At 47.9% G+C, this 27337-nt stretch overlaps 1 protein-coding gene across 7 annotated transcripts in view; it reads left to right on the plus strand.

The window, feature by feature from the left end:
- The first annotated feature begins 11271 nt into the window (after positions 1–11271).
- The window catches only part of LOC114867165 (A-kinase anchor protein 2), a 44410-nt gene continuing 28344 nt past the window's right edge, over positions 11272–27337 (plus strand). For 3 of the 7 annotated variants that reach the window (XM_029169597.3, XM_029169600.3, XM_029169595.3), the window contains exons 1-4: positions 11462–11643; positions 16052–16103; positions 21264–21344; positions 23388–23509. In XM_029169597.3, coding sequence (XP_029025430.1) covers positions 11600–11643; positions 16052–16103; positions 21264–21344; positions 23388–23509 — 299 coding nt within the window. In that variant the 5' untranslated portion in view covers positions 11462–11599. Of the gene's footprint in view, positions 11644–15741; positions 16104–21263; positions 21345–23387; positions 23510–27337 lie in introns of all 7 variants that reach the window. The other 4 variants (XM_029169599.3, XM_029169596.3, XM_055513519.1 and 1 more) reach the window with 4 other exon arrangements.

A 27337-nucleotide genomic window follows, 5' to 3' on the forward strand; every position in this document is an offset into this window, starting at 1 on the left:
TGGTGGTGTCTGAATGTTAATTCTTAACTTTCTATATCAGCGCTGTTTGTTTACTTTATCTATAGAGCTTAAGTCTAACTCCACAGGCAGCCGCGTCCTCAGGGAACAAGCATTTTGGAAAACTCTGGTTCCCAAGGTTCTAATTCTGGAAAGTCTGTCGTGGGAAAGTGATTCGTCAGGTTGTTTGTGCTTCCTAATATTTGATCGAGCGTTGTGCGACTTTAACCGTGAGTCTCAGCTGAACTCGCACCCAGCGCAGAATGAGGCCTCCAGCACCGTCGCGCCCGGAGGCGAGCGGCCGTCCAGTCAGCTGCAGCCCTGAGAGGCTGCGGGCCTGTTGACGGGTCAGAATCAGGGAGTCGTTCACACAAACAGACGGTGGAGTGGGAAACTAGCTGCGTCACGACTTCTCCCACGCTGAGGCGGAAGCAGAGCATGAGGTTTCAGTCTGATGGGACTCACTGCAGAGCCACCACGGTTACATAAAACGGAGAGGACGTGACGATGGCCACAGTTTAATCAAGCCCTCACCAGTCTGCACATCCTCCTCCTGCTGCCTGAACTAGACAAACATTTATTTAGGGTGCGCGTGTTTAAATCAGTTTCAAATCAGAGTCAATGATCAAACTGAGCGTTTTCATTTCAGTGTGCTCCGAATCCATATGCCTGCTGCCTCTGGGGAACCACACACACACACACACGCACACACACACATGCACACACACACACACGCACACGCACGCACGCATGCACACACACACAGATGCAAACGCGCGCACAAACACACACGCACACATACACACACACGCACGCACGCACACACACACACACACACATGCACACACACACACGCACACACACACAGGAAAGCAATATCAGCTTTCACTACATCTCACGCTGTGTAGTTTGTCATCTCATACACACTATGCCCGACATTATTCTGGCACAGTCGCTTCACAGACTCAACAGCACAGTGTCGCGTTTCACCGTCGTAACATGTTGTAACGAGCGTGTTTTATTAATAACCGCACGCACTGCTGTATAATGATGCAGCAAAATGAGTTAGGATCAAAGCGAAGGCAGCGGTGGAGAGGTCGCACGTGGCCGCGCGTTCCTCCCCTGCTGCTCGGCTCCTAATAACCCTCCCAGACTTTAACGTTATGCAAATTGAGCACAACAGCTTCAAAATATAATTAACATTTCGCACGCGTGACAATTAAGAAGCTTCAAACCAGAAAAGGAAAGTAGCATAACAGAAAGAAGCACCACAGTTCAAATCAAGGCTGCAGGTCATCGTCAAACAACAGCAAATGATAATTGTGTAAATATGTGATCAGAGGTCCCAGGAGGCAAAGCCTGAAACATTCATTTATGATTTATGATTCACGGTGGGAGTAAAAGCTGCCGATCAGAGACCGCTCTGCTCTGCAGCCACGTGCTCCTTTCACATATGAGCTGTTCTCTGGACCCGCGCTCTGCTCATTCCTCCAGGTTCTGAGAGGCTGCTGATAGTCACACTCCAGATCTCTCTCTTCAGCAGTTTGCCAACTGTCAGGACTCCTCTCCTCGGCACTCGGTTAAGTGCCTCAGTGGGTTTCAAAAGAGTCTTTCTCCCCCGTCCTCCCCGCTGTGCTCTATCTGAATAAGTGGCTGAATCCGCGCTATCGTCTCCTCATTGATGGTGCTTCAGTGTCGCGCTGAGACCTGCGCGTGCGTGCGCCTGCGCGCCTACGGCCCCATTATTCAGGCAGCGCATCGATCGGGAGGGTGTTTGGTTTCCCGGTAGCACCTTAGCGGCGGGGCGGTTGCCGTGGTAACGCAACAGGCTGGCCATGAAGCGCCGGCCTTGGCTGTGAGCAGCGTTGCCGGAGGGACCTGAGCGCGGCCGTTCACACAGACTCAGAGCAGACAATGGAGAGGCTGCACATGTAGCACTGTGTCTGAGTGACACCACAGATTCACTCATTCATCAGCAATGGAAACAAACATATATTAAAAAAAAAACAATAGGCCATAAAATCAAGAAATGCACAGTAAGCAAAAAAAGATATTTTACCACCAGGTCTGAGATACAACCAGTTCTAATTAATTATTACTGCCAGCATTGATTTTTGAAGCAGGCAGAATCTGCCGCGCCCACGTCCTCACATCACATCTCATATTACTGGTTTCATATGGTTTCCATTGATAAGAATTAACAAACAAAACACAAAGATAAACGTGACAAGCAAGGTTTGGGAACAGAGCGAGTCAATCGCATTGGCTTTGGTCTCATGATGTTGTAGTAGGTGCTATATTATTTATATTAAAAGATAATAATATAATACAGTAGTAGTATACTGTGGTTTATTTTGTGTCTTGCAAATGTATTTTTCCAATCTTTATTTGTTGATTCATGAACTTCTGGCAAACAACCAAACTGTTCCTTCTAATCTCAACCACATGAAGCACATTAATAGATTCTACAGACTGTAAACATTATTTTATTGTCAGCTCATGCCCACACACATCAACCATGGGTTATTCTGTGTCCACCTGTCATATTTTGCTTTTACTCCGCCAACGAATACTACCAGCGATCACCATAAAGAAAAGGGCAGGAATAAAAAAATCCACTCAGACGAGAGTGACAGTTCTCCGGCGGCATTCTGGGCTTCATCGTTTGTCTGAAGGTTCGTACAAAGACACAAATATATAGAAAAACCAGCAGAATGTGTCCACACACAGCCTGTATTGTGTGGGAGTCACGCTGATCCGCTGCTATAAATAACTTGGCTCCGGAGGTTGTCGTGGTAACCAACAAACTGAGGCCAGGGTGGGAGCGCTCAGCTCCTAAAGCAGCGGAGAGGGAGAGGTCAGCCGACGGAGGTCAGGGAGGATGACCCGGAGCCTGGAGAAGGAGAGGGGAGGAGGAGGAAGGAAGGTGGTGAAAAGCTGAAAGGAGAAGTCTTGGAGTGGTTGATGACGATAAAGAGGGAAATCAAAGGGAAATCAGGTCCGATTAGACACCAGTATATGATGACGTCTGGTCCAGCTGCTGAAACGCGTCCTTGATGAAAGTAGACTCTAATGTACAGGACGAGGGTTGTTTCCATGACCACAGTCATCAGCCAACCAACATGTAGAGCTGCTGATGGAGGAGACCCATCGTGTGTGAAGCGTCTGGGTTCAGTTCTGTAATAAATATCACAGCTCATAATTAGAAGGACTGCTGCTACACTTTACTCCTGCTGAGCACCCCCCCCCCCCCCCCCCCCCCCCCAATGCCCAGATGCCGGCATTGACCTAGACCCCGTCTGTGCCTCCGAGTCCCAGACTCGTGCAGCAGCTGTCTGGCCTAATGTGTGCTGCGCCGCTTCCTGATCGTACACTAATGCTGACATGAAGCTTTGAGGGGATCACGCGGAGGTGGGGGGAGGTGGTGCAGGGGGCAGGGTCCATGAGAGGGGGCAATAGGGAAAAGCGTGTGCTTAAAGTCAGAGAGGAGAGGGATGATGGGAAAAGCACAGACTGGGGACGTACGAGGATGTGGGCTCAAGGAACAGGGAGACGCGGCTGCGCTGAGGATTAGCGAGCGGAGACAAAAGCCCGGTTCTGTGGAGCTGGAGCTTTCATCTGCATCGGCCGTAAACTGCGACGCTCTTCCAGCTCTGCTTCATTCTCTGCCTTTGTTTTGATCATAAACTCTTGTTGGTTCTACACTTCCCGTCGTCTTCATTCTTCTGCGTTTCTCATTCTCCATCTCCTGCTTTCTGCGTGAATGCATCTGAAGGCGGCGAAGCGGGATTTCCCCAGACAAACCCGTGCTATGAGTGAAGTCCTCCAGAGCCGCAACGGCCGCCACGAGTGAAATGAAACCTCGCAGACAGTTCTGCGCGAGCGCTGAGTTATTGTATGTCTTTTCAAATCAGTGCTACAGAAGAGGAGCAAGGAGACAGAGCCATTACGGGCGCTGAGCTATTAAATCTGACATTTCAAACGTTGTCTATGAACCGGCCTCTGGTGGCTGCATCCCAAACAATTACGTGCCGTCTGGATTCTAGTTCCGTCCTTGTTCAACATGGGGGAACCTTGCAATTTCTTTCAAAATAAAACAATGTATTTTGTGCTTATATCACATTTTAAATATATTTAACCCCAGATTACTTTTTATTTCTGACAAAACACAAGAAAATCATTATAAGTTATAAATCATTTTTATTTATAAGTGTGCTATAGCAAATGCCTCTTCAAGTAAACAGTTCAAACTGAATGGAAACAGATGTTCTCAGAAGCCTGTGGAAGTGTGAATGAGGTTATCAGCAAATGATGCCTGGGAAAAGGTTACCATAGCGACGTCAATTAAGCAATTCACTTTGAGTCGATAGACGGATGCGCGCACATGGAAAACTTTTAAAGGACTTTCTCTGACAGACTTCATTCCATAGACTGTACATCACTTCAGGCTGAAGATTAATCTTAGCCTCACTATTTTAGATCTTTACTCAAAACACAAATCCTAAATCTGCAGTAACCTTCTCATCGCGCTAACCTCACATCACATGCTTTAACTAACCTCAGGCGAATTCATTTTTATTCCAATCCCATCCACAAACGCAGACTCTGACCCAAATAAAACCAACTTAAAAATGTGGGGAGCAGCAGATCGCAATTGTTTCAACAGGCGTGGAAAGAAACACACAACCATTCCGACACACAAGCACACACAGGCCTTAGGGAGTGCTCTGTGTGCGCGGTCTGACCTGAACGTCCACACGTACGCATCACACAGACACACACAGGTAGCAGCGCTGCCTATTTGTGTGATTAAATCAGCGCTGTAAGGCAGAGGAGGCAGGATTAATCTCCATTAAAGACGGTGAGCGCTCAAAGAAGCACTGTGACTCACACACACACACACACACACACACACACACACACACACACACACACACACACACACAGGAGCAGACACATTAGTTATGGAGTTAGCTCAGACACTGAAGTGTCCAAAAAAACCTAGAAAAATGGGAAATTCTCACATACATTTTGATTTAATTACACACACTTAGTTCCACAAGTTTTTCACTGGCCGCAGCAGAAACGTTCTGTCCACTGTCCACGAGGATAAATAATGAATATGAGGATAAATAATACAACGCACCACCTTTTGTTTCTTCCTCTCCTTTCCTATTAATCACACTCAAGCTTCACCTCCCCTCCTCGCGTTAAGTCGCCTCTTCTCACAGGTCAGTAAAGACAGCACAGCCACACGTTTATGCATAAATACATGCCAACATGTGGATGGATGGATGGATGGATGGATGGATGGATGGATGGATGGATGGATGGATGGATGGATGGATGGATGGATGGATGGATGGATGGATGGATGGATGGATGGATGGATGGATGGATGGATGCATGGACCAACGGACAGTCGTGGGGATGAAGGGACAGTCGTGTGTATGGGTGAATGAAGCCGTGTCCTTTGCTTTTTTCAACCCTGATGCTAATTCTCCCTCCAAAGGTCACTGTTGTCTCATTAAAGTGACTTTATCACCATGGACACAGTGAATTGACGCAAACAACAACGTTTGATTGTCGGAGTAAATGAGTGTTTTAGAGCCTGCACACACTGGACTCATGTTGCTGACGTAAATGTCAACAGTGCAGTAAACGCATTAGCAGACTATGGGAGAGATGTAATATAATAAACAGTGCCTGTTGAAAGCATTCATGACAACTGAACCTCCTTTAGAAGCTTTCACCACTGGGCATTTTACAACAAATGGCTCATTTAATTCAGCTTTTTAAAAGGAATGTATTAGACCTCATGTTATGCTTTGTTTTGATCTCTTCACCTTCTGGATGAACTCTTTTCACAAGCGTCTTCCACCAGAATCAGAAGCTGCTGCAGAGTTTTAGAAGTCTGTTCTCCAGCTGGGCCTGTTCCAGCCCTCCAGAAGTCTTTCACCATCTGGCCAATCAGCAGAGACTTGGATGGGGGTTGGGGAGACTTAAAGACACAAGGAGGAGACGCTGATGGGAGCTGAGGCCTGTGGCAGATTTAAGAGGCAATTAAAGCGGGTCAGTTAAAAACAGTGAGGCCAGAGATTCACGCAGCTACATTCAACATTAATGTCACTGTGCAGATGACTGAGTTTATGTCATTAAGCTTTAAACAAGTCTGACACACTGGCATCACCTGCTGTAACTACGATGGCTCCACCAGCTTCTAGACGTCCATCTAACAGAAATGTCACACAAATATCATACTAACATGACAAACAGTGGCTAAAAGTTATTTAAGCTTATGATTGTTTGTCTTGTGAAAAGCTACTGGGGGTAAAGGGGGGCAGCGTAACAATGACTCTGTACTGTACAGTCTGTGAAAATCGATGACAGCGAAGAGAAGAAGTAGGAGGCGCCGCCTAAATTAAGATGCAAGAGTCTAAGAAGAAAGAATCATATAAAGAAATGCTTGATATGAAAGCAGAGAGATCCAGAGCCTGAAGAGCAGGATTATGCAGGCAGCAAAGCAGCAGCAGGATTACAGGGCTGTGTTTTTGAAGGTTTCCTTGGGCCTCGTGGATCATGACAAATGCAGGAGTGTGGAGGTCGCACACGAAGAGAAGGAGAACGTTACAGTAAAAGCAAAAAACTTCTCATCAAAGCAGATATATGTAAAATATATCATCACCATCGCAGCTCTCACATCAACTGCCCTGATTGAATAAAGGACTTCCTCTTAATAGGTTTCTGTTTGAAGAGAAAAACTGTTTCCCCCTGAGGTTCCTTTTAGTCCTTTTGTAGGTACAGTACGTGGCCTCATGAACGTGGTTGAATTATTCTATATTATATCAGATCAAATCAAATGAATGCACCAGCTGTACCTCAGTTTTTAGAATGAGGTGGCATCATGATCATAATCACAACAGGAGCCTTGCTCGGGTCAGACCCGGGACGAGTCTCTCTCTCTCTCTCTCTCTCTCTCTCTCTCTCTCTCCCCTACTCTCTGACGCCACGCCCCCTTGTCTGACCACGCCCCGTGTATTTAGCCACACCCACTTGATCTTTCCCTGTTTCCAATCATCAGTCAATCCAACTCACCTGTTCCCTTTTGCTTTGCCTCGTTCCCTCCAGCCTTTTCGTTCGTTGCTCTCTATGTTATTGTCTCGTTCCATGTTTCTGAATTTGAAATGAAGTCAAGCGTCCAGCTATGGATTCCGTACATTGTGAGTCTCCTGTTAGGTGTTTCGTTGTTTCTGGTGTTCAAGCTTCACATGCTCTATATATTCATGGATTAGGTCAAGGACTCAGTTTAATGATCTCACTTGGAGCGCTTCACAAACCTTAGAAACTCAGTCAAACCTTATTTTTCCTATGAGATTATGGAAGGTTTTTTTTCTTCACAATGTTGTAAGACCTTTCAAAAAGACACATTCTCTCATGCAAGGCCAAATGCTCATATGGCTCACCTCTTTTTACATCTATGCTTTACACAGTTTTGGGGGTTGGACTTCATCTTGGATGTTGCAAATAGCTAGTGAACTAACCAGCAAACGTGTGTGTGTGTGTGTGTGTGTGTGTGTGTGTGTGTGTGTGTGTGTGTGAGAAGGCATAATGACTGTAATGAATGAATGTAATTTAGCCTTTAAACACTTAGGTTAAAATCATCAATTTCCTAATTGCCAACACAAGTATAAACCTAATTACGTCCCACGAAGCTCTGTGAAAAACTTGTGTTTCTAAAGACCATGTCACGTGTTATACAGTAAAATACACTCTCAGCGGTCCCTTTAAGCAGCCATCTGGGTCCAGCTATATGTGCTTCCACAGCATTATTTTATTGTTCTGTTATTACCCTCTCTCTCTCACACACACACAAACACACACTGATTGTGGTATAAATCATGGCTGGGTTACATATTTACATCAAATATTCACATCTCTCATTTGATAAACACCATCCGTGCTACTTAAACTGAGGAGTGTTTGTGTGTGTTTGTCTGCTTGCTTGTTTTGTCTTTGTGTGTGTGTGTGTGTGTGTGTGTGTGTGTGTGTGTGTGTGTGTGTAGGCATGCAGGGCTGTGCTTCTTTCCATTTTAATGGCAATTCCGACAGAGCCTTTCCCATCTCCCCGTCGCCATGGCAACCGAGCGGGTAAGCGGCCACGTTTGTCTCGGGGGCCTTGGCCTTCTTTTGCGTGCCACAGCTGCGCGCACACACACACACACACACAATGGACTCGTACTGTACACAGTGCAGCTCCTCCACCCTCTGAGCACAGGGTTCCCCTCAAATTCTTCCCACACGCCTCCCCCTCCTCTAATCCAGTGTTTGGGATTTCCTAGTTTAATCCCAAAGCCCTTTTACCAAATGCCCCCCCCTTCACAGAAATGTATAATATCTCTGCCATGCAGGCCCAACCATCAGTGATCCAAACACAACTATTACTACAGGTAATGTGTCTCTACTGAAGCTAGATGAGCCGTCTTTAGGCAAATTGATTAATTATTAAGCAACACTTTCCTCAGTGATGATTTATTCACAGATCTTATTGATGGAAGCCTTAAAACACTTCTGGACATTGATAGAAACTTATTCTACTGTATCTCGTTATATAAACTAAAGACCTAAACCTCAGGTTGATATGTGTCCTCAGCCTGACAAAAAAAACACAGTATCACTAGGTTCAGGCAGAAACGGGCGACTGACACAAAAGTAGAGGATGAAAAGTTGATTGATTTTATCAATGCTTCCTACTTTTTAAAAGCTCAGATTTCATCACTTCAAGTACTATGTTGCTGTGGTGTAAGTAGCAGTGTGTATGTGTAAAAGTAGACTTTTGATACACTTTTGTGAATCTTTTAAGATTGTGGATTTAAATTTTAATTAGCCTCACTACCTTTGCCCTGAATAGACAGATCCTCCTTCATCGTCACCCAAATCCTGCTCAGGATGTTAATGAATTGTTTATCGCCTCCTTGTTGGCAACCACTCGTATGTTGTGCTGCTAAAGTGGATCGCACAACTGCAGGTTGTAGTATCACAGTTTAGTATGTGTCCTGAATAGCTTTGCTCAGGTGAAACCCCACATTTACATTCACTACTTTAAGTGAGGAACAGGTTTGACTAACTTGTTTAGCTTGTTCATTTATAATTTATGACAATGGAGTCAAACGTGTTCTATCTTTCAGATAAAAAATAAAAAATAAGAATCTGGCTTCAGAGAACAATCTGCACAACTTGACCTACAATATAGTAACTGTAATGTTAAAAACGTTCTCTCTCTCTCTCCCTCTCTCTTTCTGCGGTGCATGAGAGATAATGGCCATAGTGCATTAGAAACACCTACTAATGTCGTATAGTAATAGTAGATTTATTACCTAACAGCTCCAATGAAACTGAGAAATCATAAACACGTAAATGTCGTGCTGCTTAATAGTACTGATTTCCACAAGCAACTCATTTAAAGCCATTTTGTCCTGCATGCACGAAATGTTATATTTGCTGTAGGAAAACTGGCAGCACCTCTGAAGTGGGTCACAGTAAATCCCAGTTGTGGTTCCTGCGGTATCGCTGTCTTATCTAAGCTGACAGACTTTCTGGATCAACGACCAGCGCCCGCTGGAGCAGAAGGCATCACCCACTTGTTCACTGTCGGCGTCGTTAGGTGTGTGTGGGTCTGTGTCAGTCTGAGTGTCTACATGTACAGGACTGAGCCTGCAAAACCGTACGTTTCCTGATCAAACAACCCCGCGATGGAAGAGGTATAAACACAGGTCATTCACACAGAACTAATGCATTTACATGTAGTTATACAGTAGCACTGTCATCACCACAGGGGGCGTGAGCTTTTCATGGATGCATGTTTTTATTTTAATCATGACTTTGAAGCCTTAGTAGATAAAACATAATGTGCATTAAATCTGACTAACAGCTCCCTCTAGTGAACGTGACCCCTCAGTGCAACTACAGAAAGTCCAAGTCAGTTCATTCTCTATAAATGGCACATATTCTGCAGGTCCATTAGTCAGGCATCAACTTTCAGGACAGATTTGTGCATCACTTGTGCCACTATTAAAGGGAGTTTGCATATTAAAGCTTGACTTTTTATATTTAGAGATTAAAAAAAGTTAGTTTGAATTTGATTAATTTAAGGTTTGCACGTGTGCTTTTTGTATTGACCACAAGATGGAGCCATATTATAAAAATGAAAGAAATGAAAGGCGTCAGAGATGGTTGTGTAAGTAAGATCATGGGACGTCCTTCACACATCCGGCCTGATGAACGCCTCACAGCCAAACACAGGGCCTTGGTTCAATAAGGACTTTAAGGAGAGGCCTTTATTTCACCTGAGGAGGATCAAGGTCATAGTTCAGGGTTTTTAATCCAACATGATGCTGTAATAAACTATTAGGGCAACATAACTCTGCGGGGGGGGCAGCTGCATGTCAGATGACCATTTAAGGTCACTACCTAAAGAAGAGCCTGGATGACAGGCATACCATGCAATATGATAACCATGAGGGCCGCACGGTCTGTGGGGAGAAGAAGAGGAGGAGGAGGAGGAAGCAGCCGAGAGGGCGGAGATACGTCAAGAAGAAATTATCTCTGCAAGAGATACATGAGAACGTGACAGAAAGGAACGCAGAACGTCCTGACACCTCGACGTGTGACCTTCACTTGTTTAGATCGCTCCCCGTCGCGTCCCTTAAACTAAACCGTCGCTGGCGGAAGCGACAGATGAAAAGCCCAGTTTGAAGGAACGCTCGTGTAAACGCCTGCTGCTCGTGTTCATTCGGAGGAGTTGAGCTGCGTCTGTACATTTAGCTTCTCGACACATGAAATGCTCTCGCAGTTCCACTGAGGGGCCTTTGAGGAAAATTCTCTGTTGCTCCGTTCTGCAGCGAACAGGCGCCTTGACCGACTCTTGGGTCGACTTGTCGTCGCGCTCGTCTCTGTTATTATTCATCTTAAACCGCAGGCAGGAAGCGGCCAGATCACCGCATCACAACATATAATCACACGTAACACAGCAGAGGTGGCTGTGATGATCACACGACCAGATCAGCGGCTGCTGGTGACCTGGACGTGGACGGACCATCCTCTGGTTGCCATGGCGTCCCGCCGGGCTCTTGGTCCACACATCTGTGTGACACTCATGTCGGTCCCTTTAAATGAATCCCTCCATTGTCTCCAAGGGGAGAGGTTGTTCTCAGGGAAGCAGCCTGACGGAGCCAGGTTGGCTGCTCCTTCCATTATACTGGAACTCCCCTAAGGCGCTCTCTCTCCTCTGCGCTCCTCTCTCGCTCATGCCTCACACCTACCTTGTCTCCAGTCTCCTCCCTGCTGTGCTCATCCTTCTTGCTCCAACCTGCTCCCTCTCTGCATACAAAGCGGCCGCGCTCCCTTTCCTGCGGCACGCGCGCACAAACATGCTTCCACCCATTCGCTGCCGCCGGCCGAGCGGGCGGACGCAGGAGCGGCAGCAGCGGCTGCTCTGACGGGAGGAGGAGGAGGAGGAGGAAACGACAGCAGAGCGGGACACAACTCAAGAGGACAGGAGAGGATAGAGACAAAAGGAGCGCGAGGAGCAGGCGCTGCTGCAGCCATGTCAGACACACCTTTGCAGAGGAACGGCACGGCCACGGCGCCGTAAGTACAGTCTTCATCCTCGCCCTTCTGTTCATCCATGCCTCCGTCTCCCCTCGTCCTGCCCTCTCCTCTCCATCTGACGGGCTGGGTTGCCATGGGAACGGGAGCTCTGTCACGGCGAGGCTGCTGCTCAGTCATGACTGGAGAGGAGACACGCGGTACAGCATGTACTCCTCCCTCCGCTCTCTGCATGGCTTTTCTCCTTCACACTTCCTCCGCAGCGACAGCGCCTCGCCTCGCTGCACACCAGCCCCACGGCCTCCTGTGGCTCCACTGTCCTCTTCCTGCCTTGTCTTTGTCATCGGTCCGGTACCACGACTGCCTGAATGTTGCACCGCTGCTCTTCACTCATACTCGAGTGTGGGAACAGGCGTGCATGTGTAATGATCTCCCACAGTAAGTGTGAGGGCTGCACAGCCGCCATACTGCAGACCTGTGTGTGTGTGTGTGTGTGTGTGTGTGTGTGAGAGAGAGAGAGAATAAATATACCATTCATTTGGTGACATTGTCTACTACTCCTAAGCCTCAATTCCTATTTAATAATATGAAATTGCAGCCAGCGCTGAGGAAAACGCCGGCCGTGTGTGACATCGTTTAACTTTGGAGCTGCTGAGCAGATGCCAGCTGTCAGGATTTGATGTTGTCCCCCACAAGAACCAGGAATACAGCAGCATCAGCAAAGCTTTCAAGTCACTCTGACACTTGAGCTGCAATTTCAAGGCAAAGACTGGCACATAGAAAAACCCCAAAGAAGAGCAGGGCTCAGATGTTGTGAAGCTTAAGGAAGCTGAAGCTGTACTTCCACAGCAGCACTGCTGTCAGTGTCTGGTGTCTGAACCGGTGAGGAAAGCACTGCCAGAGATGCTGTAGTAGGAACAGGAGAGTGGGAGTTGTTGTTCGTATTCAGAGCTGTGTAGGTGGAAGAGGCCACTGCTGATCCATATGGCTGCAGCGCAACTAAAGGAGCAATCTGAAGAAGAATGCTCAAATTAAAGCCTGTTCAGTTGACCTGATCTCATTTCTCTCTCTGTTCTCCATAATGTTGTGTAAACACAGAGCTTATGCATTTGTAGATTTAAATACATCCTCACATGTCAGCTGAGTATTAGCTGGTTTGAGTGATTGCTCCTCTGGTCCTACAGGACATGTACAGTAAGCAGGAAGTGGGAAGCTTTCAACACGGTGAATGACAGGTCGCAGTGATGTGTGTGTGTGTGTGCGTGTGTGTGTGTGTGTGTGTGTGTGTGTGTGTGTGTGTGTGTGTGTGTGTGTGTGTGTGTGTGTGTGTGTGTGTGTCCTCTGTCAGAGCCACACCCATGAGACGGGGAGGCAAAGAAGCAGACATTCAGAGCTGATGCATCAATAGTTAATGTCATAATTGTGGAAATGAGGCAGTGGGCCTCAGCGCTTCACCTACTCTCTGTCCCCGTTTCTCTACTCTGGGCTGCAGCCTCATCATTAATCACGCACCCAGTGCTCTCTCTGGGCTGTTCACTGATTCAGCAAGAAGACCCGGTAGTATTTGTGGTAGATTGCAGATACCACGATGGCAGACAGCCCGTTCTCCGCTGCTATTTATTACACACACACACACACACACACACACACACACACACACACACACACACACACACACACACACACACACACACACACACACACACACACACACAGAACTCTTAAGAGAAAGTGATGGTAATGAGAAAATAGCTGCAGCCTTAAGTGAGAGCTCAGGTGGGTACAGTTCTGTGTATTATCTTGGGTACAAAATGAAGCATTTTTAAAGAATACGTGAATTCAAAATTTAAAAAAATGACACAGAGGAAGCCCAATACGCTCACATACGTCTGTTTGGGTTGCTTCTTTCTTCACACACACACACACACACACACACACACACACACACACACACACACACACACACACACACACACACACACACACACACACACACACAGTGCAATAACTCCACCAGATGCGTGGCTTCCTCTTCTGCATGTGCTCCAGGTATTTAGGAGAGTTGAAGGCGACTGCATGAAGCAAACACACGAGCGCACGTTTGGTTTCTCTTTACTTCCTTGTTACTGTCCTCATTTGCTGCTTCACGCGAGCTCCTTCCCGCATGCTGTGACATTTGTGTGTGTGTTTTCCTGCCTCTGCTTCCACATCTGGAGGCCATTACCTCTGGGCTGGGACGTGAGGGAGGCGGGGCTGACGGCGCAGTGAGGTCATCGCGGCGATGCAGAGGAACAATGATGCTGTTGTCTTCAGCCACGACGCAGCTGAAGCCGGAGCGAAGGGGAGCAAAGCGGGATAGAAAAGATAGAACACGGGCTGAATAACAGTGAAGTAGGCAGCTATGTAATGACAGAGTGAGGAGCCAACGTAAAGATGGGATTGGTTTAAATCCAGGTCAAACAGAGACTTTCACAGAGGCCAGACTCGAAAACAGATCCCTTTAATAAATCATATAAACCTGCATGTGCTCATGTTGAAGATCTTCTAACTTTCTAAACAGCAAAATCCTCAGTGTCTCTGACTTCATGAACTCTCATGAACTCATACATGGGCTGAAAAGCTCATTTTGAAGTTGTTCAACTCCTGCAGCTGCCCAGTGGCTCCTCAGAACACGTCCTCTCCCGCTGCAGTTATTTGTCATGCACATTTTCCTCCTTTCGCACTGAGATCTTGGCCGTTGAGTCGGTGTGTGTGCTGCATGCTTCTGTATTCCCCAAAGAGTCAGTCAGGGCCGCTGCTGTTTCTCCTTATAAGGGCGTCTGCTTGAGGAAGCAGCGATGGAGAGGGAGGAGGACGGAGAAAATGAGAGAAGGTGGGATGAAGATGTGGATGGTTGGAAGCAAAGACAGGTGAGAGAGAAAGGAGGGTTTGGAAGAGAAAAGGATGTGGGAAGAAGGAAGGGATGAAAGTTAGAAGTGAGCGGAGGAAGACGAGGCTGGAGGAGAGCAGGGATGCGACGGGGGTATAAAAAGATGGAGACTGTATAGAGACAGGATACAGGAGGAGAGGAAGAAGGTGGAGAGACGGGAGAAAGATAGATGAAAGATACCTGCAAAAGGGAGGGAATTAGGACACAGGTACAGTAACAATGGCCCGTTTACACAAACTCTGCAGTGTCCAAAGTTATCGCCACAGCTTTTACATCCACAGCTGCTCGTCTGCAGTTCACGCAGAGTCATCGTCATGTTTCCTTTTGTTTCCTGTTTCTGTTTTTCTAAAGCAGGAAGTTAATACGGTTGCTGCTTTAAAAGGCTCTGGAGCAAAAAAAAATTGCGTGTGTGCGTGTGCGTGTGTGTGTGTGTGTGTGTGTGTGTGTGCGCGCGTGCGCGTGTGCGTGTGTGTGTGTGTGTGTGTGTGTGTGTGTGTGTGTGTGTGTGTGTGTGTGTGTATGCGGGCAGGCAGCATCTCTGGTCACAGACGTTTGGAATAAAACACAGTAGATTTAAATTCTATTAGCTTGTGTCTGGACCCGTTTATGATGTGGTGGAATTATCTTGTGTAATAAAATAATTTTACACATAAACAAATGTTCATCACGGAACGATTATTCTATTTATCTTAACTTAGTGCCAGTTAAAATACTTTAAAATTAAATAAATTCAGTGTAAAAAAACATGAATTTAAATCTTTAATTTTAAATCTCATCTTTAATAAATGTTTGCAAAACTGCTTAAACAAGAGATAATTAAAACAATTAATGAAATCATTTACACCTGTAGAGCGAATTGGACATTGATTTAAAAAACACCCTTAAGTGATTGGAAATATTTCTTTCATATTGCTTCAATTGCCTCAACTTTTCTCAGGAACCTTTTCAATGTGTATCATGTGACCATGATTCTACTTCTCACTCATTTTTTCTTTCTTCCCCCTTTCTTTTTTTCCATGCTTTTCCTAGTCTCTCTCTCTCTCTCTCTCTCTCTCCCCCTCTCTCTCTCTCTCTCTCTCTCTCTCTCTCTCCCCCTCTCTCTCTCTCTCCCTCTCCCCTCTCTCTCTCTCTCTCTCTCCCCCCTCTCTCTCTCTCTCTCTCTCTCCCCCCCCCTCTCTCTCTCTCTCTCTCTCTCTCTCTGCTCCTCCCAGCTGTTTAATCACACATGGCTCATGCCTAAAAAAGAGAGCGAGGGAGGGGACAAATGGTTGGGAGTGCAAAGGAAAGAGTGGGTGATAGAGACGGAGGGAGAGAAAATGTGAGCAGCTGGCTGCGTGCGAGGCACATGGTCGGTGACTAGGAGAGCTGCGTTTCCCACTGTCTCAGCGCCGGCCGTGCTTGGATTACTCCTCTTCGTCGCCGTCTTCATCACCATCTCTCCCCTCTCTCCGCCGCCCGCCGCCTTCCCCGGTCTCACCTCTCGTTCTCCTTTCGCCCCCCTCTGCCCCCGCCTCCCCCCAGGATGTCGTGTGAGGAGGCTCAGCTCCACAAAGAGCGGCTGCAGGCCTTGGCGGTAAGTCCCCGTTGGCGTCGACTGTCTGCTTCTCATCTGCTCGTCTCCGTTTGTTTGTTCCACCTCCTGTCTGTTTTTGCTGTGACGCGAAACACGAGGACCTTCGCGACCACCTTGATCTCGTCACTGTCATTCACGACACGGTCTGCAGCCCGTCTGGCACCTTCTGCAACTCGTTGCTGAGTTCAGACTCATGAAGAGGGCGAGAAAAAGCAGCCACGTCTGGTCTCCTTTCTATTTGCTCCGAAGCAAAGTTTAAGTTGTTCAACGTCATCACAGCGCGGAGGTGCTGAGAAAACAAACCTCAGTGAGGCTGCGCTGCTTTTCTGACTCCTTGTGCCTGTGTCAGCTTTCATCATCCTCCATCTCACTTTCTTCGTGAGGAAACAACTCAGAGGGAAAGTTGGTGGAAACCCAGTTCAGCCTTTTGCACGCTGGCCGCGTGTCTGAGGCTTTTAGGTGTATCTGCTTTCCAAAGTGGAACGTTTTCAGCTGCGAGGTGGTCCAGAGCATGTTTCGCTGTTCTCTGCGTTTCCTGACTGGTGACGCATGTGTGGAAGCGTTTGGCTCAGCGCGAGCAGGACCTCAGAGCAACTGTTAGACGGGGGTTCGTTGCCCACGACTAAATTTGGCACCGGCGAAGAACCACGGCAACACACACACACACACACACACACACACACACACACACACACACACAGCAGATGGAGAAACTATTTTGGCCACGTTGGAACATGGCAGTCGTGCCCGGCTGCATGTTCTTAAACCAGTCGGCCGCTGGAGTAAAGAAAACAGCCCAACGTTCCCACAAAGGACAAACATTTCTTGCTTCTTGCATCATTCTTGCACTTTTTGTTTTTGCAAAACTCTATGAAAACACCGATTATGCTGTCATGTGAAATGATTTTGGTCCAAGGCCAAACTGAGGCTCACTCCAGCTGCTAATGTGAGCTTTGACGCGAAGCGAAGTCGGGCCGTGGACGCATGAGAAAAGCGTTTGTCTCCCGCGTCTGTCTTCTCTCAGCTGAGCGTGTTTATGCTGCATCAGAAACCATAACAGCGCTAATAACTTCCCAGTCTGAGCAGGCGACCGTGCTGACACTCGCTGAGGAGCAGACTCTGCCAAACACAACGCAGGTCTGAGGCGCATGAAGAAGCTGGACGGCGTTACAGGCGTGCCCAGCATTTCCCCAGCGACAGTTAAAGCTGTCTGTGTGGGACATCTGCATCCGACACACAAATGATTCCATCAATAATAGATAGTATCACCATCACCAACAGTGTCTGGCTTCATCAATACTTTAGCAGACCACAAGCGGTGGAAGCTTCCTCTGGAATGAGCGTGGGACCAGTCCGCTCTTTACCTGAACCGCCGCTCTCCAACCTGACGCTCACTTCACGGCGTCCAAACAAGCGAGGCTCTGATTAGCCAGTTGGCTCGTTGGTCTGCACACACACATTCCCACAGTCTGATAATGATTACAGCCGTCGTCCGCCAGCGGTGTGGGTTTCCATGGCAACTAATTGGTCAGATTAGGGTAAAGTTGTGATGTCATGCAGTTAAATCCAGACCTAGTAATTGGTATATTATTAACGTGTAATTATAGCACAGCATGGAAGGGGCTCTGCTACACAACTGATTGCATGTATTTGTATGTGTGTGTGTGGTTTTAAAATCGACCAATGAACGGTGAGGGCTTCTTTCTAATTAGCTGTTGCCCGTGTGGCCTGCTCACCACAAGTGGCATGTCAAAATATATATGCAAGTGTGTGTGTGTGTGTGTGTGTGTGTGTGTGTGTGTGTGTGTGTGTGTGTGTGTGTGTGTGTGTGTGTGTGTGTGTGTGTGTACTTATTAACAGGCTTCTGTGCAGTGTCTGTGATATGTTTACACAGATGACCTCAGCCCTTTGGACTCTTAGTCACACACGGCCACAGTCTGCTGGGAATTAGGAAGTGGTGCATGGGGATCTATGACGGCTGTGTTTGTGTGTGTGTGTGTGTGTGTGTGTGGGGGGGGGGGGGGGGGTTACTTCCTTTTAAAACCTAAATCTCAACAATTACAGTCTACCTTGCTGCATTACCGGGATTATGAATAATCCTGGAAGATTTATGCAGTTATGAATTATTTTGCTTCCTGCTCCTTTTAAAGTACGTCAGGGTCCTGGAAACTGGTGCGTGTTCTAGATTCACTTACTGGAGTCCAGCACAGGGTGAAGCTAGACCTTGGCATGTCCTGGGGTCTGTGACTGTGGCATGCAGGGGGGTTGGGGGGGTAAATAGAGTGGGGGGCAGGGCCACATGCCTGCAGGCGAGTGGACTTTCAGCTTGTGTGGGTTTTTTCTTTCTTTCTGGACGTTGACTTTAGTGGCAGCACTGAATCATTGCTCGGGTCCGAAGCACACGTGTCTGTTTCTACTGGAGGTTTTCCCTTTAACAATTAAATGATGCAGCCGAGTTTCAGTGGCAGCGTCTTTGTCCAAGTCAAACATGTTACAGTTCGGCTCATGTGCCGCTCTTTAAAAGTCTTGTGCCTTAAAGGGGATGAAAAGCAGCTCTGGTGCGTTCCCATAAAACAGTTTGCTGCCAATTAGCTTTTAACTTTCACGGTTTCTGTAATCGGCTTTTATTTTCCACCGTTTATATCAGTCACAAGCCAGAATTTGCATGAACAGCTGTAAACAGTGTTCTTCAGAGTAATGAGCAGAGTCTGAGTCACACAAGTGAACCAGACTCACTCCTGTAGCGAAGCTGCATCTGGGGTGAACCTTAAAGCCCGAAAAGAGCAGAACTGCAGCGGTCGCTGGTGGAGGGACTTCAGTGAACTGAGAAGCTGCGGGGGGCGGCAGTCACTTTGCAGAGGACGGGGTGTGTGGCTTGTTGGTACGGAGGCAGTGTGGGGCATGCCGGGGATTAGATGCCGGCTAAAATTAGCAGCAGCTGTCCCGGCCCCGGCACGCATTCTCTGAGGACCTGCTCCTGTACAGGAAACAGGAGAGGTGTGAATGCAGCACAGCTTCTAAAATTAATGCGGTGGCAGTGGGTCCTCAGATTTGTAGTAAACAAACATTACAGAGGACTGAGAGGTCAGTGTCAATGCTCACATAATCCTATGAGTTTGGACGATACTGTTCACACACAGCATGAGGAGGACGAAGCCCTCCTGCTTCTCTCTCAGGATGTTATCAGATCCGTGTTCACTCCCAGGACCAACAACAGGGAGGTGGGTTCGAGTAATTGATCCAGACATGTGTTCGGTTCATTTGAAGCGGGACTCCATTTGCGTCTCTGTCCCCACTACACGGAAGATGATCTTCGCTGGGAGATGTCTCCACTGGGCGTGTTAGTATGTGCAGAATGTGACCCATGAGCTCTGCAGCTCTGGTCCGTTCACAGCGCCAGCGTCAGCAGAAAGTCCCATCTGAGGGTGACGCCACACCTTCCCCGATTCACACCCTGATTATTCTATGCATATAAACGATGTCGGTGGTTTGTCAAGTTCAGCTCCTGCGCCTGTAACTGTCACCTCACACACAGTCATGCAAACCCACTAAAGGGAAAGGACATCAGCCGTTTTCCTCACTCGTCTCTTCTTCTTCTCTTTTTTTGTATTCATTTCCACTCAGCTGCTACATCAGCCCATTTGCTCTGTGGCTCGGCCGGTGGAGTTCCACAGCTTTGTACAGTGGACTCTGTCCTGGGGTCCAGTGTCTTGGACAATGTGTCACCAGAAGTGGGAAATGAGATGCTTTGTGTATCAGTGAGCAGCGCGCCAAGTAGGGCCAAACGCAGTGAGTCAGAGTGTGGGAAGCTGCGAGTGACACCAAGAATGTCAACATATTTCCCTGAGGAGGAGGATGTGATCTAGGGGGAAAATGTGGCGAACGGAGCCGAGTTCAGAGTCTTTGTTCTAAAACTCTACGACGCCGCAGAGTCATTTATTCTGTTTTTACTTCACCACTTTAGAGGAATTTTGATGAGAGCAGCGATAGTAACACATGTATTCACTGAAATTTTAATAAAGAACAGGACACAGGAACATAATGAACTAAAGGACATCAGTTCAGACCAGGTGAGATCAGTACTGCATAAACAGAAAACACAGCTGCTGTATGTGTTTGTCACATGTGACATCTGGTGGCCGTCGTCTGCTTGAACTCTGGGAATCTCTGCTCTCTGGAGTGTGTGTGACGTAGCGAGCGCTGACCTTGGGCCCAGATGTGCTGTTTCCAGACCCAACACATCTGGGTTGAGGTATGAAGTCATGCACTCCTGATTATTTACAGTTGAAATGTAATAATGGTTCAGATCAACAACAAACTGTACATGTAGAGCAGCACACGCTGCTACCGTACATTCAGCTTCATTGCTTCCATGCCGCTGCTTCGTATCTGTTCTGGCCGTTACTCTTCACTCTCTATCTTCACTCTTAGGACGATGTCTAAGCTGCGTTCACGTTTTGGGGTTTTTCCTGGTGGTTATTTTTAACCGACAGGAAATGTCCCACCAATCCTCATTCTGCTCCCAGAGAGCGTGTGTGCGTGTGTGCGCGTGTGTGCGCGTGTGTGCGCATGTATGCGCACGTGTGCGTGTGTGTGTTTGGTATGAAGCCACACACATTTACAGCATCTCATGCCCTTGAGCCCCAGCTGTGCTTGAATCTGCTTTGTTTAGATTCCCATGCATTTGTCAAAGTGAATCTAAAAACAAAGACCCCGCACGGCCTCCGTCTGCTCCGCGGTTTTATTTAGCCTCCAACCCGCTAATCACCTTCCACCAGGCCTGGCCTCCACACGTCAGCCCCATTCAGCCCCACTTGAAGTCAGAGATCGCTGTCGTCGCCTCACATTCAACCTCAGGGACGTTCAGGGACGTCAGCCGTCCTCGATACACAGCCTGCAGACGCAAAGCCCTCGACGCACGATGACCCTGACCTCCGACCTCTGATGCCTCATTTCCCTCCAGATGCAATCGTTTCGTCTCCAGAATAAAATGAATATCATGAATAGAAACTGTTGGTATCGTTATTTTGCTATTTTTATATTTATATGCATTTCTTGAGTATTTTACGACTTATAACCGTAAATGATTATCAATGCATACGTTGTGTGTCACCGTGCTCAGCTCCATATCTGTCTCTATTTTTCACTGTTTCCTCTCAGGAGAAGAGAAAACGACAAACTGAGATTGAGGACAAAAGGATCCAGCTGGACGACCTGGTGCTACAGCTCCAACATCTCAAGGTTGGTTGTGTTCGAGTGCGGAGCACAGTAAATGATCTATTGGTCCAGCGTTTGTAGATAACATTCATGCACACGGATGCATGCGATCCAGCTCCACGGTCTTTTCTGTGCTGGTGTCCAGGCCTGTTCAGAGCCGGGACTTCCTCCATCTGAGCAGCAGAGGCCTCGCTCAGACCCAAACACACACAGATCCCTGGTAATTGCTGCCAGCCGCTACTGGAAAGCCAAGAGTTTAGCTTTAGGTAAACAGAGACTCCATGTTAAATAATAAAAGCTCAAGACGAACAGCCTTCAGAGGTTGATAATACATGTGGCATCAGTGAACCTTGTACAAATATTTAGAAGAAGCCATGACGCACCAGGCGTAGGCATCTCCTCATACACAAAGCCACCGCATTCAGCGTGTCCCGCCCTCACATCAGCTGCCGAGCTGCGTGGAGAGTTTTGAATGAAAATGAACTTTGTTCGAAGACAAAACCTAAATTCAACAGCGGTGACACATCCAGGACGATGTTGAAGTCGTCCAACTAGACCTGGGATGTGTTTGACCTCCTGCATCATATAGAACAACATGTAACATAATAAGAACTCTGTGGGTCCAGAAGCTGCAGTGGGTTCTCGACTCCTCCTTGGTTTTAATGTTTGCAGTAAAACGACGTGCCGTGCTCTGTTTAGAGTCGTTAAACGTCTTTGGCATAAATTTGTCTTCTATTAAATAAGCCTGATTCCTACACGCCAGGGTTTTCCAGCATTTAACACCCATTTATGGAAAAATGGGATCAAGAGAAATGTTGATTAAAAGCATGCGTGCGTGTGTGTCTGGCCATTAAAGCAACGCTCGCCTCAGAGCGACGGGTATGAAGGTCAGCGCGTTACGGCCCCGCTGCTCTGTTCAGTGTTTTGGATGTGATACTGCATAAAGCACAGGTCTCTGTTGATCTCCAGGGCCAGAGAGCCGCTGTGTGCACTGTTACAGACAACACCAACAGGCTTCGGCTGCAGATGGAATCAGCATCTGGCCACGCAGTCCCATTTAATGGCCATTACCTCTGAGTGCCACACAGCCAGGCAGCGAGAGGCAGGCTTTGTAGTGTGATCTCCAGAGACGTCGTGGCCTGGGAGAGGAAATGGAGACTGGAGCCCAGAGTTTTGATAAGGACCTCTGGCCGGCAGCATTCACAGTTCCTCAGAATGAAGACTGAGGCCGTGTACAGTAATTACTGAGATGATTCAGAGCAGGCGGACCTCACCTACACATACTGTACTGCTCAGTATGAGGCTGATTGTGCTCCAGGCACTTACTTGTATCTATTCCACCTTCGTTATTTGAGCTTGATGACAGTCCCACGCCGTCCCTCGCTCTCAGGGGTCAGAGGTCAGAGGTCAACAGGAAATGGAAAGTCTGCTAAACAGCACGCGGGAGCAGAGAGGCTGTTTCTCAGAAGAGCTCTCTGAATCATTTCTGGAGGTGTGTGCGAGTGTGTCGCTGTTAATTGTCGGCTCGAGGACCCGCAGCCGAGCGGCAGCGTAACAATAAACAGCTGAAGGTGAAGCAGAGCGTCCCTGCGACAGCGTGTTGTGGAAACGAGAGAGACGGAGACGTTGATGACATAAACACACAACTCTGGCCTCCATCTTGACGATGGGACGATGCCTCTGTACTTTCACTCCTGTGGTTCTAGAGGATTCTGGCTCCTCTCTTCTGTACCTGCGTGTTTTAAGGACGCAGATAGAACTGAGCTGACGCATTTACCTCTAAAGACTGTTTTCCTGTGAGCAGCGGCTGAGTTTAGAGTTTTTCTGTGTTGTGTAAAAGCTGTGTGGGCCACAGTGTTTGTTTATTTCTCGTAGCGGTGCTTGGCAGGCGCCTGACACATTTCTGAATTATTTGTCTAAATAAAAAAGGTCCTTTGGCTGCTAATAAACTGCAGGAGCCAATACATTATAAAAGCATGTAGTAGTGATGCTGTCAGGCAGATTTTTCTCCAAACCTACTGTACATATTTGCCATAAACATGCGTGTGACCTTTTGTGTCTCCTCAGTCCAAAGCCATGCGTGAGCGATGGCTCCTCCAAGGAATGGGTGTGGAGGAAGAGGAGGCGCGGCGGAGACAGCTGGAGCAGGACGAAGAGCAGGGCAAGAAGCTGGAGGACGTGATCCAGAGGTACTGTCCGGTACCGAGCGTACGGGTTCTGAGCCAAACCAGCTGCGCTCCGTCTTGGTGCCGACGCACAAACGGCTCCTCGAAACACAGGGGATGCGAGTGAGAGCGGAGCGAGGGAGTGGGATGAAAGAGAGAGAGAGACAGTGATTGGGTTCCACGTGAACTTCCTGCGTTTGTGTCTCAGGGAGGAGCTTCCTGATTCCCATCAGGCATTGCAGTAGTCACTTATTCCCTTAGACGTGGGGACACGGTGAGCTCACTTGGGCTGTTGTGTTTGTAGGAGGCTGGAGATGAACTGCTCTCTGCTACTGGAGCAGACACACTTTAAGCTAATCCACCACGTGCTGCTGATTGATCAGGTCACATTACAAATACAGCACCTGAGTGACGTCAATCACTCAGGAAATCTGCCTCCGTGTCAGTTTGGCCCCAGACTTCACTTCAGCGCCTCATCTATCAGGCCTCTGCATGAAAGGCACTCTGTTAACCGGACCGCAGCTTATCACCGGCACTGAAATAACATCAACATCGTACGCGGTCACGAACGGCAGGGAAACAGCAGCTCCGGTATTAACGGGGCCCTGAATGGTCAAAGGGGCCCCATTGTGGCCTAGTACAGTTGTGATTGTGGAGCCGCGGAGCGTGAATCGCTTCATTCAGCCGAGGGTGAATAGACGTCTTGTCAGGTTTCAAAAAGGAGACAGTGCAGTTAAAAACGCGATCAAAGCCGCAAAGATGACTTTTTACTGCACGCCGTGTGTTTGCAGCCTGGGTCCCTGTGGCCGAAGGCTGCTTCATTTAGCTCCTCAGTCTGGGAACAGACAGGAAGTAGAAAACCAGAGCAGGCTCAAAGTCGTGGACACACGGCTGCTGTTCTGTATTTCCAGGAGTTAAAGAGTCTAAGAGACTAAATTAGGTGCTCGTGTGTCATTATCTCATTATTGTGGAATCCAGCCAAACTCACGTATGACCTCATATGATGGATCCTTATCTGTTACAGAAAGGTAGCTAGCATTGGAACACATTATTTAAATGTCAGCAGTCATTACTGTGACTCAGGGTCTCAGATGTTGATTGTAAGGAGCTTAGCTGTCTGAGACGGATTTCTCAGGGCTTTTAACAAACGTTTGTCTCTAGCGGGTAAAATAAAAACACAGAGCGTGTGGGAGGAAGAAATGCTTCAGTCGCATAAAACCTGAAATTAAATGAATTACATTTGCAAGTGAAACAATGTTTCAGGCAGTTTTTTTAGGCAGGATTGAAAGCAGAGAGACAGTGTGTGTGTGTGTGTGTGTGTGTGTGCGTGTGTGCGTGTGTGCGTGTGTGCGTGTGTGCGTGTGCGTGTGTGCGTGTGTGCGTGTGTACGTGTGTGTGCGTGTGTGTGCGTGTGTGTGTGTGTGTGTGTGTGTGTGTGTGTGTGTGTGTGTGTGTGTGTGTGTGTGTGTGTGTGTGTGTTTCAGACAGAGGGTGTGGCGTCTATATTTACTCTCTGTGGGACAGCATCCCAGAATATCCTGTTACCCAGGCAACAGGAGTCTTTCCACAATTGATAAGGACAGAGGTGAACAGTCAGGATAAATACAGCACCGACTCTGAGTTCTTTGTGTGAAAACTACAACCGTCTCCACCAGTGCACGTGTGATGGACTCCACGGCGCTGCAGACGCCGTGTCCGTCCTGTTTCACGGCTGTTTGACTGAAACACAAACACCGGTGGACGCTTCAATGACAGAAGGTGACAAAGACAAAGCAGTGGCTCTTTTATGGAGGCCTGTAACATGACAGTGACCAGCAGTGAGTGGAAGACGAGGAGCAGCTGGTCAGTAAAAGGAGAATAAATACAGAGAAAGCACAAGAGCGCCTTTATTATCTATGGAATTATGCAAAGATTATGAGAAACGCAAACACAGGAACAGCAGCGGTGTCGTTGTGTGATGCTGCTGACCCTCAACTGGAACATCCCATAACGTAACGCGCGTTTGACTGCGCTCAGCTCCGAGGGCGGTGAGGACACGCAGGAGAAGGCGCTACGGAGCGTTTCCACGCGTCCCTGTCATTACGGACGGGCTGAGTAAACAGGGACTCGACCGCGTCCGCGTTGAGCCGCTTTTAGAACCATTGTTTGTTTGACGTCTGCTCTTTTGAATGTGTGGGTAATTAGTCCCGCCTCTGCTTCCAGCCTGTTTAAACAGGGGATCGATAGCTCATCTGATCTCCTCTCACTATCAATTAAGCCTTGGATGTGGAGCTGAGGAAGGACTCATTGTTCTCACTGCAGCGAGTCCATTGAGGGCCCTGAGTTGTGTTGCGTTGCGTAACGCTCTGAGTATATTTGTGTTTTGCCTCCCGGTGGCAGCGCGAGGGCAAATACAGGCCCAGAAAAGTGCAGCTCACTTTGGATCGTTTCACCTCAGCTCAGCTGTGTGCTTCCTCCTCCCTCGCTTCATGAGTGTATTAATATTTCAGAAACGTCTTCATTTTGAGTCCAGCTGCAGCAAAATAGGTCCATGGATGAATGTGACATTCAGTTCAGGTAAATCCTCTCTTTAATGTAAACAATCTCATCATTCCAACGTTGACATCAAAGACTAAGTGTTGAGGATGTGGTTTTTAAAATACTTCAAGGTCCACGTTAGACCACTTTCAGCGCCGCTATCCAAACCCCCGATGGACCTTTTAGTGCAGCACGAGTGCTTTTCAAACAGGACTCATCCATCACTCAGACGCTGACATATTATTATGATTGTAGAAACCCACTCATTGTGTTGCTAACGCCGTCACGGCCCTGCAATCGAAGGAGACGGAGGGGTCACGAGAGGCTGTTATGACAAATGAAAACACAAGCTTAGCTGCACTGACTGGCGATTAAAGCTACAATATCTGGCCGCGTGTATCATAACTGCATATCACAGCGAATGGATCTCATCCACTGGTCCTGCATCCTCCGCTGAGTCATTAACATGAGCTGACAGGTTCGAATTCACCCACTCACCTGGTCTTTGTCACAGAAACATCACGAGTTTCTCATCTGCTTTCATTCGAGTCACATGAACACATAGTAGCAGTTGCAGGTCTATTTTTGCAAACCTGGGCCCATTCAGACTGAAGCAAAGGAAGAGTTTAGAGGATTTCATCCATCTTATACCAACACAAATAAGCAGCAGGAGAAAGAACTGTGCCTAGAAAGACACGTAGCCACAACCATGAGCAGCACATGATGTAAAATGTATAAATACCCGGTGGACCTCGCGGTGCGGTTGGAGCTTCTTCCTCTGCAGCCTCAGTCTGTCATTGCTTTTCTCTGCCTCTATATCTGACAGTCTGCGCACACATGTTCCCGCGCACACTCGCACACTCGCACACACACAGCACGCACGAAGGCAGATGTCTGCTCTGCCTCCTCCCGTGTGATGTGGCAGGCGGCCGCTGCCCACCCAGACGTATCCATGGCAACCGGCCAGCGCTTGGTTGACAGGGCGGGGAGCGTGACATCACCGGCTTCTCCCAGCGCCGCCACAGAGATAGGAACAGAACCAAACACAGGACTGTGAAGAGGGGATGAGAAATACTGCAGCGCAGGGACAGAGGGGGGTCATGGCTCACGCTTCCACACATGCAAAAGCCCTCAGTGGCAGCCACTGCTCCTGAACATACTGAACATGGAGAGAGCAACCCTCAGACCAGTCCCATGTCACCATCCACTACACATAGTATGGCTAATAACTTTTCTAGCTTCAACAAAACCTGAGGAACTACAATCTTGCAAAATAATGAATTAATGGCCCTAATGGCAACGCGCATGAGTTATGTTTGAGGTCTGACCGCTAGA

The sequence above is a fragment of the Betta splendens genome, chromosome 12 (assembly GCF_900634795.4).
Source record: "Betta splendens chromosome 12, fBetSpl5.4, whole genome shotgun sequence".
Taxonomy (NCBI): domain Eukaryota; kingdom Metazoa; phylum Chordata; class Actinopteri; order Anabantiformes; family Osphronemidae; genus Betta; species Betta splendens.